The following is a 14,176-nucleotide window of genomic DNA, read 5'->3' as shown; positions in this document are numbered from 1 at the left end:
AGTGATTCACAGGTTAATCATAACTAAGCTAACTATTCTAAGCTACATTTCTTGACATACATTAAAACATCTATCCTAAAAAAAAAAAACTAGTTTCTGTCCTGAATCAATAGTCTACTAATGGCTTCTGACTATGATTGCTGTTTTATACCAAGATAAAGTTCACTGGAAATAACTGAGCTAATTTTTACCGAGGCGACACCCCAAACCAGATGTTATACAGTCGAGGATACTTGCTTGCTTTTTCTTGTGTATTGACAAACTAGAAAGAAAGGTTGTTATTTCTTTTACATAAGCTTTTATTTTGAAAGATCAGAAAATTATTTGACTATTTAAATCTATTATTTTTTACTAATTCAAGAAAGGATTTTTATACCCGAAGCATCCCAAGGAGTCTTCAGAATAACAACTTGCTTCAGTACATGGAAAAACCATACTTTCAAAGTCTCAAAATAAGTTTGGAATATTATGTATCACTTTAATATAAAGATGTCATTGTTCCATATCAGTAATTCTCCAACTTGTTAATCTAATGGCTCTCTTTATGGGCCCTAGGTTCCACCTAATATCTTGCTGAAAATGCTAATCTCCTGAAAAACGTATTCTGATTTGCTTTGCAACATTTAATTTTAATTAAAATTAAAAATTACCCCAAGAGTCTCTGGTCATCCTTCCTCTTGGCATTACCTTAAAGGGAAGAGAGAAGTTTAGGGGCAAGGTTCCTGATGCAGAAGAGGCTGACTCACTCTGCAGTTTACCATCCACTGTTCAGAACCACGGGGTCTGGCCCACACCAAAAGTAACTACCATGATTCAAAGGCAGCAAGACAGATAGTGAGTAAATGTAGAGGTTAAAATCAGTAAAATCACTGGTGTTTCAAAGATATACAAATATGAATGATACAATGACTGTGCCTTTTTAATTAATCAATGCACAACTAGTGGCTGGCTCATGGTATGTACTCAAGAAATGTTTGCTGAGTAAAGAAATGAATGCACAACTCTATTTGTCAGATGCAGGCTGATGAACCTCTCCTACAGACAGGAAAGAACTGTGATGTGCTCCAATGAGATTCTCTCGGTGCAGTGTGTAGTCCTAGTCAGGGATTCCACAAGTAACTTGTGCTGGGAATTCGGAGTATGTGTACTAACCCTGAATGTTTCCACTGCTTCAGAAAGCAACCCTTTTATCAGATTTGAGGGTATTATGTTTTAGATACGTACCTTAATTAATTAATTAGCAATTCATTTGATCTGAAGCTCCTTGAGAACAGAGAGCACATCCATGTTTCTCGCTGTGGTATATACCCTGCACAGTGCCTGGCACATGGTAAAAACTCAATGAACAGTTGCTGGATGAATGCGTGGTTGAACCCAGTACCATCCTGAAGCCAACAAAGTGACATTTCATTCTCCAACACACAATCAGAAATGCCTCCTAATAGTCTACGCGGACTCTACATAATGATTCCAAATTTAAAACTCCTAATTCTCAGAGCCAAACACTGGCTCATCTGAAACTACTAATACTGGGCTTTGTATTTCCAATAAAGGAAGTTTAGGTTACTTGAACCCACCCTCTCACAGAAAAACAGCTTTAAAAATTAGAGGAAATATAAAAACAAACAAACTTAAAACTATCAACACATTGACAAGATGGTAATGTACAGGCCAAAACCACAGAAACTGCATTGCCCCAGGGTGCTGGCCAGTCGCAGAAAATGGAACTTTTGGTTCAAGGCTCTCTGGGAAGAAGGGGCCCAAAACTCAATGCCAGAGTGGCAAGGGGAGGAGTCCAGAAGGAGACCTTTCATGTAATAAGCTAAGATTCCAACGGATTCCTGAGAGTAAGTCAGAATTGACCAGCCCTCTTGCAAAATTACAGCTGGGTCCCTGGTCATCCAAGCTACCTTAAGCCTTGAAGTCAGTTTAAGGTGGAACTGGACTGAGAGTGACTAGTGTTTCCATGTGGGAATTCCTTCTCGGGAAATTTGGTTTTTTGAATCCTAAAAAGAATCAGCTGAGAAATCTGGAAACCCAGAGAAAATACGCTAATACTCCTGTGAGAATAAAGCTTAACAATTAGTGTAGAGATGTTCCTAGTTTGAAGGAATCCACATACGTTAAGTTGAAAGAAAGAGCAGAAAATACCCACACAGAGTAAAAGATTAAGGTTCCCTGGGACAAGAGTACCTAGGAGAGAAAATAATCAAAATCTAACCAGATTGTTTTGCTTGTAGCTGTTGCTATGTTACGTGTGTGTGTGCGCGCGCGCGCGAACAGTGAATCATTCTTGCAAATAAGGTAAATATTAACAAGGTTATGTGCAGAGTATATTTTGCACAAATCTTATAAGCGATGGTCCAAGAATATCAAGTTTTAGAAGCAAAATAAGGCCTTACATTGGCAGTTCTGACACATCACTACATCCCCAAAGCCATAGCAAGTCCCAGGATTCTCCATCTACCAGTTTTGAGATATACTTCTAAACTATTCCTGCATTAAATACATAGGTGGCAGAACAAAAGCCTCCCACATTCCAGCCAGCAAGAATTTCTCAATAACGATACTTTTGAGAATTAATAGTGTTTCACAGAAATGTTATGTCTTCTATCCTTAAAAATACCACGCAGTGTTTTTCAATGGGTATGTGCGTTAATGGACTGGTACTACGTGATGAAATTGGTATTCTTCTTTATTCAACTGATCTTTTCAGGACTAATTGAATATTCGGTTGGTATTCTTACTATGTGTTTTTTAATTCTAAAAAATTAATACTGTAAAAGATCTACAGTAGGTGGGTAGAGTCTTAATCAGAAAGACTTTTCTTTATTTGAATCCACTAAATACCACATTCAGTGTATTAATGTTGACTTGATTTTCTTTTTTATATCAATTGCTAATATGGTGCAATTACTTATTTCTTGCAATCACTGACAGAGCCTTTTAAGGTCATCTTTTTCTGTCTTCATAAAAAGCGTATCCAACAATAAAATTAGTCCCTTGAAAGAGGAGGAAATTAATCAGTTTAAACACCAGGCTTTACTCCCTGAATCCAGTCTCGTACAATCTCTAATCTTGACATTTAAGGCCTAAGATTTAAAGAACTTTTGGTACAATATTTACTTAATTCTGGTTGGTATTATTTTTAGTGTTTCTGTGCCTCTCAATGAAAATGTTCAGCCTACTGAGAAGACAAATACTGTGTATTAGTCAGTGTGTCATTTCCCACACACTGCAGGCAGTAGACTTATTAAATACGTGATGAACTGAATTTAGTTTAACTGGATGAAATTGAATTGAAGTTGCTTGTTCTATAGTTTCCTGTTTGCTGCAGATACCTCTCAGCTTGTTTTTTTCTTTTCTTTACATAAGGCAGTAAGTAGTCTGTGTATGATATTGTCTTAGTGGGACTGTTTGTGATGCCCCCTGGTTCTCATTAGTGTGGTCTACACTCCCTGTGTATCTGACTGTCTTTTACTGTGTGCTAGTCCTGGTGTTTGGAAAACTTTAAGACCTAAGAGGAAAGCACCTCATTCCAGAGAGAGAATTGGCACTTGTTTCTTTCAGTTGTTGGTCAGCAGCTTCTAAATTCTGCAAGGATAGCCCTAGTAGGTTTGGCTCAGTGGACAGAGCGTCAGCCTGCAGACTGAAGGGCACATGCCTGGGTTGCAGGCTCAATCCCCAGTAGGGGGCGTGCAGGAGGCAGCCGATCAATGATTTTCTGTCATCATTGATATTTCTCTCTCCCTCTCCCTTCCTCTCTGAAATCAATAAAAATATATTTTAAAAAAATAAAATAAAATACATTCAGCAAGGAGAGTAATCTTTGGGGTTCAGGAACAAGAAATTGGAATTTCTGGCAATTCCTAAAATTCCTAAGTATTTTTAAAAACTTTTTATTTACATGTTCTTAAATGATAATATTAGTGACCTTAATAATCAACAGTGAATAATTTTCCTGTGTTAGTTTAGGATTGTACTAAAGTTTTAGATATTTTTATATCAGTATATAGATGAGAAATATATATAAAATAAATGAAGTTTATTATTATGACGAACCAAAATATTGTGACAAGATTATATATTTTAATGACATGTAGAAGTGTGTGTTTTTTGTGTGTTTTTTTTTACTTCTTACCCAAGGATCCTTTCAGAAAATCACTCGATTTCCAGCCTTCTGATAATACTCTTCTTGGGATTTTGAATTATGTTTTTTCATTCACTTTCAGAAATCTAAAGGACGAGGGAGTAGGTATGTGTACTTGGTCTGCCATCTTGGCCCAGTCTCTCTGGGTCACCATTCTCCTGCTTTATCTCTTATTAGTGTCCTGCAATTTCTAGACCCACAGAATACTTTTATTATTCACTATGCTGATGACATGCAGGTGCAGAGCCCTCGGGCACATGCCGAAGTGGCCTGAGGTCAGGTTCTCCTCGGGTCTTAGAACAACTGCTGTTGTCTCACTCTCTAACTTTTCCTACTTTGTAAATTATTTCTCCTGGTAGCCTGGTGGATATGAATGACGTCTCCAGAGGCTGGTCACCCCCAAATTAAGGAACAGCATTTAAACTTCTGAATGTGCAAGGTGGGAAGCAGTGAGCTGGAGTAGTTAAAACCATGGGCTCAAATCCTTGCTCCCTGGACTAGTGAGTTAATCTCTACAACCTTTAGTTTCACCACCTATAAAGTAGCCATATGAATTATCCCCGGTACCTTCAGGGTGGCTGTGAAGATTCTTTGTGTAAGTAAATGGTAACAAATGCTTATTAACAAGCTAAGAAATGTTAGTTGTTATTATTATTATTATTATTATTGAAAATCTAGTCTATAGACCACAAAAATACAAGATGCAGTTTTCTCATGAGTCTTAGCCTAGACATCTTCAGTCCTTTAGAAGGGCCAGGTTAAAGAAAGCTATATTTGGGGACTTCCCATCTACATGACTGCTATGGATGTCATAGCAGTATAGGAGGTATAAACGTCAATGAGCTGCAAACAAAGTCAGAAGGCCACAATGGTCATAAGATACATCAGTGGTTCCCAAACTTATTTGGCCTACCGCCCCCTTTCCAGAAAAAATATTACTCAGCGCCCCCTGGAAATTAATATTTTTAAAATTTTAATAGCAATTAAACAGAAAGATATATGTATTAATGTTTCCACCTTTTTCGTAAAATATAGTAAAGAAAGGTGTAAATTAGAAACATTGAAGTTTGAAATTATGAAACTATTTCTTGAACTCAGAATAGAAAGGTAATACAAAAAAAGTTAAAACAAATGCACCTGTGGCCATCACCGCCCCCCTGGATCGCTGCAGCGCCCACCAGGGGGCGGTAGCGCCCACTTTGGGAATCACTGAGATTCATCAAGACAGAGCAGTCTAATTGTGGTGAGAGAAGAAATTAGGTAATGAAAAAGCAAATCATTCTTTGTCAATCCAAGATGGTAACATATCCCTAAAAAATATGGGTAGGCTACTACTTGGACTTATGTCAAGAAATAAGTATATATTATTTCCTCATCACTTACCTCTAAGTTGCTGGAGTTCCATATTCAAATTTTCAATGTTGCTCTCGTAGAATGCTAGATTCTCCAGGGTCTCTGCCCTTAGGGATTCCTGTTGCTTCTCCAGCATTAAGTTTAGCTCTTCGTGAGCCCTGCTATACATATCCAAGTCCTGTTCCATTTCCTGAATTCTCACCAATACTAATGGACACTGGGAAGTTTGGTCCAAAGGCTTTTCGATATTCTCAGGGGCCTCCTTCTCTAGGGTCTCACAGGTAGGACGGTTACAGGTTAGGAGTTTGGGGGGTACCGCATTCGTTTTCTGCTGCACTGAGGGAGGCAGGGGAGCTGGGCGAGAGGGCCGCACTGCCAAGGGTGGCTCGGGTTTCAGGTTCTGGTCCACCAGCAAATGAGGAGAAGTGGGTGCTGGACGGGGTGGCGGTGGCCTTAGGGCCTTTCTCCTCCCAGGCAGCTCCTGCTGGGTGATTAGCTTCGAGGAACCTCGGACAATATCCTTCTCGGAGCTAAAGTCCATGATTGAAAAGTGGCGCAAAATTTTATCCGGTTCAGTGCCTGACAAGCTCTTCTCAAACTCTATCAGCTGTTGTGTCAACTTCGAATCCAGGTCAACGTTGCCGTCTCCCTGTGGAAGGGCCAATGCTTCCACAGCGGGCGCCATGTCTTGCAGACCAGGCTTCATCTCTGAACAAAAGTGGGCAGCATTTTTTTCTTTGAGTGTGTGGTACTTTTTGGAACACCTTGCCTTGCCCTGGAGTTGAGGGCTCAAGTGGCTAGGCCGGACCACCCTAGAGGCTGAAAGAGAAGAGCCTTCAGGAAAAGGAGACGCTCGCTGCGTAAGGGTTTTCAGCTGGGAGGATGTTTTCCTGGAAGGGAGGCTGGAATAGTCTCTAGTCCTTGCTTCTAGAGGAAAGGGGTCGGAGAACTGCCCTGAGCTCGGCTGGCTCCCTCCTGCTCTAGAATAATACTGGTTTTTCTGCAGTTGGGGGTGGAAAGGTACATGAGGTTGGGAGGAAACACCATTGACGACCTCTGAGGAATCCTTTGTGGCAGAGTCTTTGGCAAGAGGCTGTCCATGCCCTGTGCCTGGGCTTCTCGGCGGCCCCCTGGAGGTGCCCTCATCCCAATGAGAGATTGTGTTTACTTCATATTCAGAGGTCAGATGATCTGGGGGAGAAGCAGCTGTTTCAGAAATAATACAGTTGGACTTCTCTTCTTCATACTCATGAGATTCATGTCCTTTTTCTCCCAGTTCGAAGGAGTTCTCTGAGCAATCCAAAGACGTTTCAGGGACCCTGCTAAGGCTGCTTTCCTGTGGCAGGACCACAGTTTCCTCCACCTTTGTTTTAGGACATAAATTTACAAACCGGTAAGGAAAGATGCCTGTCCTGCCCTTCAGTGATCCTTCCAGCCAGCCATCTTCCAGGGTCCCCAGAATTCGGATCTTATCGCCCACCTCAAAATCCAACTCATTCGGCTCCAGGGCTTGGAACCTGTAGAGGGCGATTCCGTAGGTCCCTGGCTGCTCGTCCTCCTCGTCCGGCCCTCTCTCCTCTTCTCCTGTAGGGGTGTCTACTTCACCATTTTCCATGCAGTCATCATGATTTCCAGACCTCACCGACTCATCCACAGTCCTCAGGGGCCCCAAAAGTTCTACAAAACCTTCGGGGAAAATGCCTCTTCGACCCTCTAGTTCCCCTTCAAACCAGCCTGGCTCAGGAACTCCAATAATGGTAATCACATCGCCTTCTCTGAAGTCCAGCTCCTCATCCAGCTGGGCAGAGAGCCCCATCAGCGCCCGGGCCTGTCCCATTGAATAGTCGGGAATCTGCAGCAGGGCACTCTGTGAGTGCCACTGCCGGCTTTGTGAGGACAGGCAGAGCTCCCGAACACACGAGGACGGGAAGAAGCCCCGGGCACCCCAGCAGCTTCGGCCTTGCAGCCAGCCGGCAGTGGGAGCGCCATCGAGAATCACGAGGTCACCTAAAAAAGAGAAGCAAAGATAATGGCCCCAGTCATCACCCCAGAAGAATCCTATATAATAAAACCCTAATATGCAAATTGACCAAACGGCAGACCTACCAGTCGCTATGACGCTCACTGACCACCAGGGGGCAGACGCTCACCATAGGAGCTGCCCCCTGGTGGTCAGTGTGCTCCTACAGAGGGAGCACCGATCAGCCAGAAGCTGGACTCATGGCTGGTGAGCGCAGAGGCAGTGGCGGGAGCCTTTTCTGTCTCCACTGTAGGCTGGTGGTAAGGAACGAGGGGTCCCGGACTGCGAGAGCCCCGGACTGTGAAAGCTCCGGACTGCGAGAGACCCGAACTGCAAGAGGGATATCTGACTGTCAGCTTAGGCCCGATCCCTGGGGGAAATCGGGCCTAAGCCAGTAGGCGGACATCCCCCGAGGGGTTCCTGTGAGAGGGCGCAGGCCGGGCTGAGGGGGACCCCATCCCACAGTGCATGAATATTGTGCACCGGGCCTCTAGCATTACTCTAACTAACACTGTAAACCATCATTTTAAACATTTACCGAATTCAAGGAAATATACACCTAGAGTTTTAAGCAAAGAACACTTTTGACAACTTAGTGAATTTTGACAATTTAATGACAATATACTGAAAATTACTGTAAAACAGTGATTTTCAAAGTGTGGTCCATGGGATATGGGGCAAGGGGGTCCCCAAGTTCCTTTCAGAGGGTCTGAGAAGGTCAAAACTATCATATTGTCTTCATATACTTCACTCAAAACAACATGAAAACAGATACAAATCTGAGAATCCAGCTTTCTTTTATTAAATTAAACATTAAAGAGATCTGCAAAAATATAAAACAATGTTGTAAGACTCAAATGTTCATTGCTTAGAAAACTAGTTATTTTTGCTAAAAGTATACTATTTATATTAGTATGTCATGGCTTTTAAAAAATGAATAAACATTTTAAAATTTCTCAGTTTTTATAGCTAATATGGTAAAATATAAATAGACCCATGTAAGCAAAGCTCTTGTTGTCCATTTGCTAGTGATTCTTCAATTCTAACTCTCAAATAAAGAACTATACCTTCCCTCCAAAACAAGCTCCACGCTGCTAACTTCCTTTCTCCTCTAATTTCTTCCTTCAGAATATTTATTCCATTCATTACTTGCTCTTTGCTTCCACCTTCGTCCAACTCACGTTATCTCACTCTTATAAATCTTGCCCTTAGACACTGTCTCTTCCAGTCTACCAAGTGATTCATGCCCAAGATTATAACTATATCAATTTTATCATATCCTTTTCCTGCTCAAACATTTACCCTGAAGCATGAAGGCGTCTTCCTTCTGTCAAAGGCTTCTTCTCTAATAATCCTATTCTTACTACCTGGAATATATAAAAAATAAGTTTGCTCTGGATACTCTCTAAAGAGGTTTAGTTACTAAGCTACATGTTTCACCTCAATGTAACTTGGCATTCCTATCCAGTCATAATATCCCCTGCTCCCACCCCCAGCTATCCAATATATGTCACCTATGAGACCCTATTTCACACGACGGGACTCTCATTGTCTCCTATACGAGCCTCTTCATCTGAAACCTTAGCATGCCACTCTAAAGAACCTAGAAGACCACGTTCATCTTATGTAAATGATCATAGTAAATGATCCATATTACTAATTTTGACACTTAGATTTTTATATACTATACAGCCTCTAATGTAAAATTTTGTACTTAGTGGTAGGCACCCCATACATTTTCACTGATTTGATACTGTATTCCTGAAAAATAAGGTCTTGGTCCTATATTTCTATATTCCTTTAATTTATGATTCAATGCCCACTGGTCAGAGCTTACGGTCCTGATAACTACAAGCGATTTCCCCTCACCAGCTCTAAGGCCATTCCATCAGGGCCACAAGGGAGCTCGCTGGACACAGCTACTGTTCAGACACAATAGGCCTTTTGGTGAATAGGCCTGCTGGTGAATAAGAATAAAAGCATGCCATACCTCCTACTCTACTGGCTTTGAAATGAACTGGACTTCTTAAAGCTGTAGAATTATATTTTCCTTGTTTTGCCAGATCCCCATGAAACTCTTATAATAAGCCTTGTTTTCCTATTTTCAGCTGGGTGACGATCTTACTAAGCTTTATTACCTGACTAGAGGCTCGGTGCACAAATTTGTGCACATGTGGGGTCCCTTGGCCTGGCCAGCGATCAGGGCCAGCCAGCCGGGGGGAGGGACCTTCGGAGGTTGGCCAGCCGGCCATGGGGGGAGGGACCGAGGAAGGTTGGCTATGGGAGCACACGGACCACCAGGGACAGCTTCTGTATTGAGCATCTGCCCCCTTGGTCAGTGTGTGTCATAGTGACCAGTCAACTGGTCGTTCGGTTGACCAGTCCTAACAGTCGCTTAGGCTTTATATATATAGACAGACTGTCATTCTGTTGGTTATTTCTATATAATAAAGGTGATTTTTTAAAAAATCACCATTTAGCTTCCTGAAAAGCACTTTAGAGATCATTGTTCAACACCCTTATTTTATAATCCTGTTTGCTGAATTTTAGCATGAGTCTCTCATTTTCATCTGAAAGACCCATGAAGCTATTCCCCTGGCATCCTACGTAACCCCTTAGGAATGCAGGCTACCTAGTGGTCATTTCTAGACAAACATGAGGAACTCCTGGAGTACAGTGGCCAGATGTTGAGAACAGAAAACTAAGAATGTGGTGACTCTTAGCCTGAGCCTTTCACTCATGCACAATGAATCCCAGAGGCCACACTGCTTGTTTCTTCTGGTTGGATTGTTTTATTTAAACAAGAACTGCATCAGGAATAAATAAGAATGAATGCAAGTCTTCTTAGAATCTGAATACAAGTAATTTGACTCTGAGTATTAGATACCTCATTGAATCCTAATGCCCAGGGCACTATGTGCTTTATGCAGATTAACCATATATTTTACTTAGGTTTACATATGAGCGATATCAGAACCTTAATCCTGATATTTCACATCACAGATTTGACTGATAAATATTTGTAAATAAGTTGTTCAGCTTATTTTTTATTGGTCCTTTTCGAGGGATGAGGAAGTGGCCTAGAAACAAAGTTACAATGGGGCCTTGACTTACGAGTGTCCCGACTAACGAGTTTTTCGAGATACAAGCCGTCTCTCGGCCGATTTTTTGCTTTGAGTTGTGAGCTAAAATTCGGGTTACGAGCCAGCTTCAGATACCCCACCGCTAGCTGGCGCAGCGAACGTCACAGTGAACGCCACAACATCAGCCCAGCATCACGTGTCTCACTCATTCACTTTTTGATTTGACATACAAGTAATTTGAGTTACGAGCTCTGTCACGGAACGAATTAAACTCGTAAGTCAAGGTCCCACTGTATAGGCAAGGAATAAGCATTGTGTTATGTAGGGCAATGATTAGTGATATTCACCTCCCACTAATTTTTTTTCTCTTTTCTTTGTAATACTCTCATTTGTATGTGTGTGTGTGGGGGGGGGGGTGGGGGCAGGGGGGCTCTCTTTTTTTCCTCCCTCTCTTTATTTTTTGGTATAATCAGTGGCCCTGGCTGCATTGATCCTTCTAAGAGATAGACTTGTTGCTGAGTTTAAATATAACTCCAAATACAAGGAACAGTCCAAAACAATAAGATAGCGTTGGGAAAAGGAGAAAGGGTGACATCTGCTGGAAGAATCTCTGGGGTTCTAGTTAGAATCTCCCCGGAAAAATGTACATACACACAAAACTCCAGCTAATTATTGGGAAACAAGGTCCCCCAAAGCACCTCTGTGAACTCTAGGAATCCCAGGTTAAGAATAATAAACATAGCCCAGCCATTGTGGCTCAGTGGCTGAGCATCGACCTATGAACCAGGAAGTCCTGGTTCAATTCCCTGTCATGGCACATGCCCGTGGGTTTTGGGCTCGATCCCCAGTAAGAGGTGTGGAGGAGGCACCTGATCAATGATTCTCTCTCATCATTAATGTTTCTATCTCTCTGTTCCTCTATGAAACCAATAAAAAATATTTTTTTTAAAAAGAACAATAAAAATAGCTCATCTTTGCCCTGGTGTTTCTCAGTGGTTAGAACATTGGACTCTGCACCAGAGTCTTGGTTTTGATTCCCGGTCAAGGGCACATACCTGGGTTGGGGGTTTCCTCCCGATCCCCAGTCAGGGGGCATGGAGGTGGCCCTGTCTCCACACCCTCTGACTGGCCTGACGTGGGTAACAGCCCTCCCGTGGGAGGTGAGTAGGCACAAATAAGGTTCCCTGCCATCACACCTTGATCTATTCTTCCTGCCTTCCCAACACTGCTTAGCAAGGAAGTACACAGAACGCAGGCAGGGTCTCAGTGTAAAGTGAAGTGTAAGAAACTTTCAAATTTGGTTTTGAGATTAAGATCGAAATGCAATATTCCTTTCTTCTTACTGACCAAGGGTTAAGGAGGTTTGTGAGGTTTCTCCCTCTCCCTACCTTCTCTCTCTCTCTCTCTCTCTCTCTCTCTCTCTCTCTCTCAGGTTTAAAAAATTAAGCCATACTCCAAAGAGCAAGTAAGTAACAATATTAATAACATACCTTTGTATGTGTGTGTGTAGGGGGGGCAGGGGGCTCTCTTTGTTCCTCCCTCTCTTTATTTTTTGGTAGAGTCAGTGGCCCTGGCTGCATTGATCCTTCTAAGAGATAGACTTGTTGCTGAGTTTAAATATAACTCCAAACAAATTTTACATTTTGAGACCGTTTTCTGAATCATCACAGAATTGCATTGATATAAGTGTCTGTACTTATGCAGAAATGCACGGGCTACATCAAGTATACTTGTTGAAACAGTTAACAGTCCATCTTTAGAAGGTCACAGGTCTATTAGAGCAGTGGTCCCCGGACCACTGTGGTCTGTGAGGTCCGAAAGGTAGGCGACCGCTGTAGTAGAGTACAAAAGTGGGGAACACTTGGAATATCATCTGAGACCTGGCTCTGACTATCCATTTTAAACTGGTTCTGATGAGAACTTTAATAACGTTACCCAATGTACAGTAGTAAATGGGCCTATTTTACATCCGCCTCTTAATTTCCATACCACGTCTGCTGCCCTACTATTATGCATTAATAAATAATAATGTGATTAGCAAAACCATATCAGTTTTTATGAGAAAGAAGAGATATGTAGTCAAGTGTGGCCATAGCATGGGGCAGTGGAAAAACAATGCTGGACTTGTAATCCACTGAAAGGACTTCACATTCTGAGGCCAAAACTTCTCATCTGCAGGTAACACTGTTTGAACCTCATTTTCATCATTTATTAAATGCAGTTAATAATACCCATTTTGCAACCTCCCAGGTCTGTGTTGAGGATCAAATGAGAATGAAGTTGTGAGAAAATACTGTGGAAATTATAAAATGCTGCTAAAACAGAAGGCACTGGCATTATCGGCACTGTCTTAGTATTGCTGAAGACCTTCCAGATAGCCACTTGTAAAAAGTCCAAAAAAGATCTATTTGTCAAAGTAGACCAACTCTACTGATCTAATTTTAAAAAAATATATATTTCTTTATTGATTTCAGAGAGGAAGGGAGAGGGAAAGAGAGACAGAAACATCAATGATGAGAGAGAACCATTGATCAGCTGCCTCCTGCATGCCCCCCACTGGGGATCGGGCCCGCAACCTGGGCATGTGCCTTTGGCTGGAATTGAACCTGGGACCCCTCAGTCTGCAGGCTGGTGCTCTATCCACTGAGCCAAACCAGCCAGGGCTCCACTGATCTAATTTTAAACAGTCTACTCTTGATCAACTTACCTCGATAGAGGGGAAGACTGTTCGGTTCTTGGGATGTGAATTCACAGATACAGACAAACAGCCTCTCTCCTTCTTTTAGGCTGGGAATGGTCACAATTTCCACAAAACTACTGGGGAACTGTCCTGAAAATAAAAGCAAACATTTTGAAAAAAAATTTTATGCCTATGTACCAGGACAAAAATTGTTTTTCTGAGCCCATTACCAATTAAAAACTCAGTGAGAAAATGCAATTCCAGCCAATGAATATTTACTGGATGTCACTTATGCCAGGAGCACTGCAAAGGGGAGGAGGAGTAAAGACAGTCTTGGCCATCAGAGATCTGAAAATCTAATTCAGACAAGATCTAGTTCAGACATAAACAAAAATTCAGTTCTAAAATCCAGTGTCACAATACAGGTACACAAATTACTATGTGATTTCAGAGAAGGGAGAGAATGGGTCAGGAAGAATATGAAAAATTTTATGAAAAAGATAGCATTTGAGTCTAAAGATGGGTAGGTTTTAATAGGTAGAGGCAGACGAGAGACAGAGCCTGTCAGTTGGAAAGCATCAGAAGGTTTAATTGACTCCACCTTCTAAATGTCTCTGGTACCTGTCCACTTACCCCCAGGCCCCCCACGCTGGGCCAAGCCATCAGCATCTCTCGCCTAGCTTACTGCACCAACCTCTCATCCCGCCTCCCTGCCTTTGGTTTTGCCCCTTCCTACCATCTTTCAATTGGCAGCTGAGAGCTTTCTAAAAATCTGATAAATACCTTAAAGCACATGAATGGTTTCTATTTCTGTGACTCCTTACCATGGCAGTCTGTCCTCCATGATCTAACTTCTGCTCATCTCCCAAGCACTATCCCCCTCCTCCACC

The 14,176-nt window shown here is 42.0% G+C and overlaps 1 protein-coding gene across 1 annotated transcript; it reads right to left on the bottom strand.

Annotated features, from left to right (window-relative positions):
- Positions 1-646: 646 nt before the first annotated feature.
- LOC111826292 (dynamin-binding protein-like) lies at positions 647-13,436 on the bottom strand (the record flags this gene model as incomplete). The annotated part of the gene is made up of 3 exons (XM_023754824.1): positions 647-687; positions 5,534-7,510; positions 13,314-13,436. Coding segments are annotated over 3 exons (2,141 nt in total), but the record flags the coding sequence as incomplete, so codon positions are not given.
- Between the last annotated feature and the right edge of the window lie 740 nt (positions 13,437-14,176).

Source organism: Myotis lucifugus, unplaced genomic scaffold, assembly GCF_000147115.1.
Source record: "Myotis lucifugus unplaced genomic scaffold, Myoluc2.0 scaffold_66, whole genome shotgun sequence".
NCBI lineage: Eukaryota > Metazoa > Chordata > Mammalia > Chiroptera > Vespertilionidae > Myotis > Myotis lucifugus.
The sequence above is the reverse complement of the archived record's forward strand: the minus strand, read 5'-3'. Positions and strand labels throughout refer to the sequence as shown.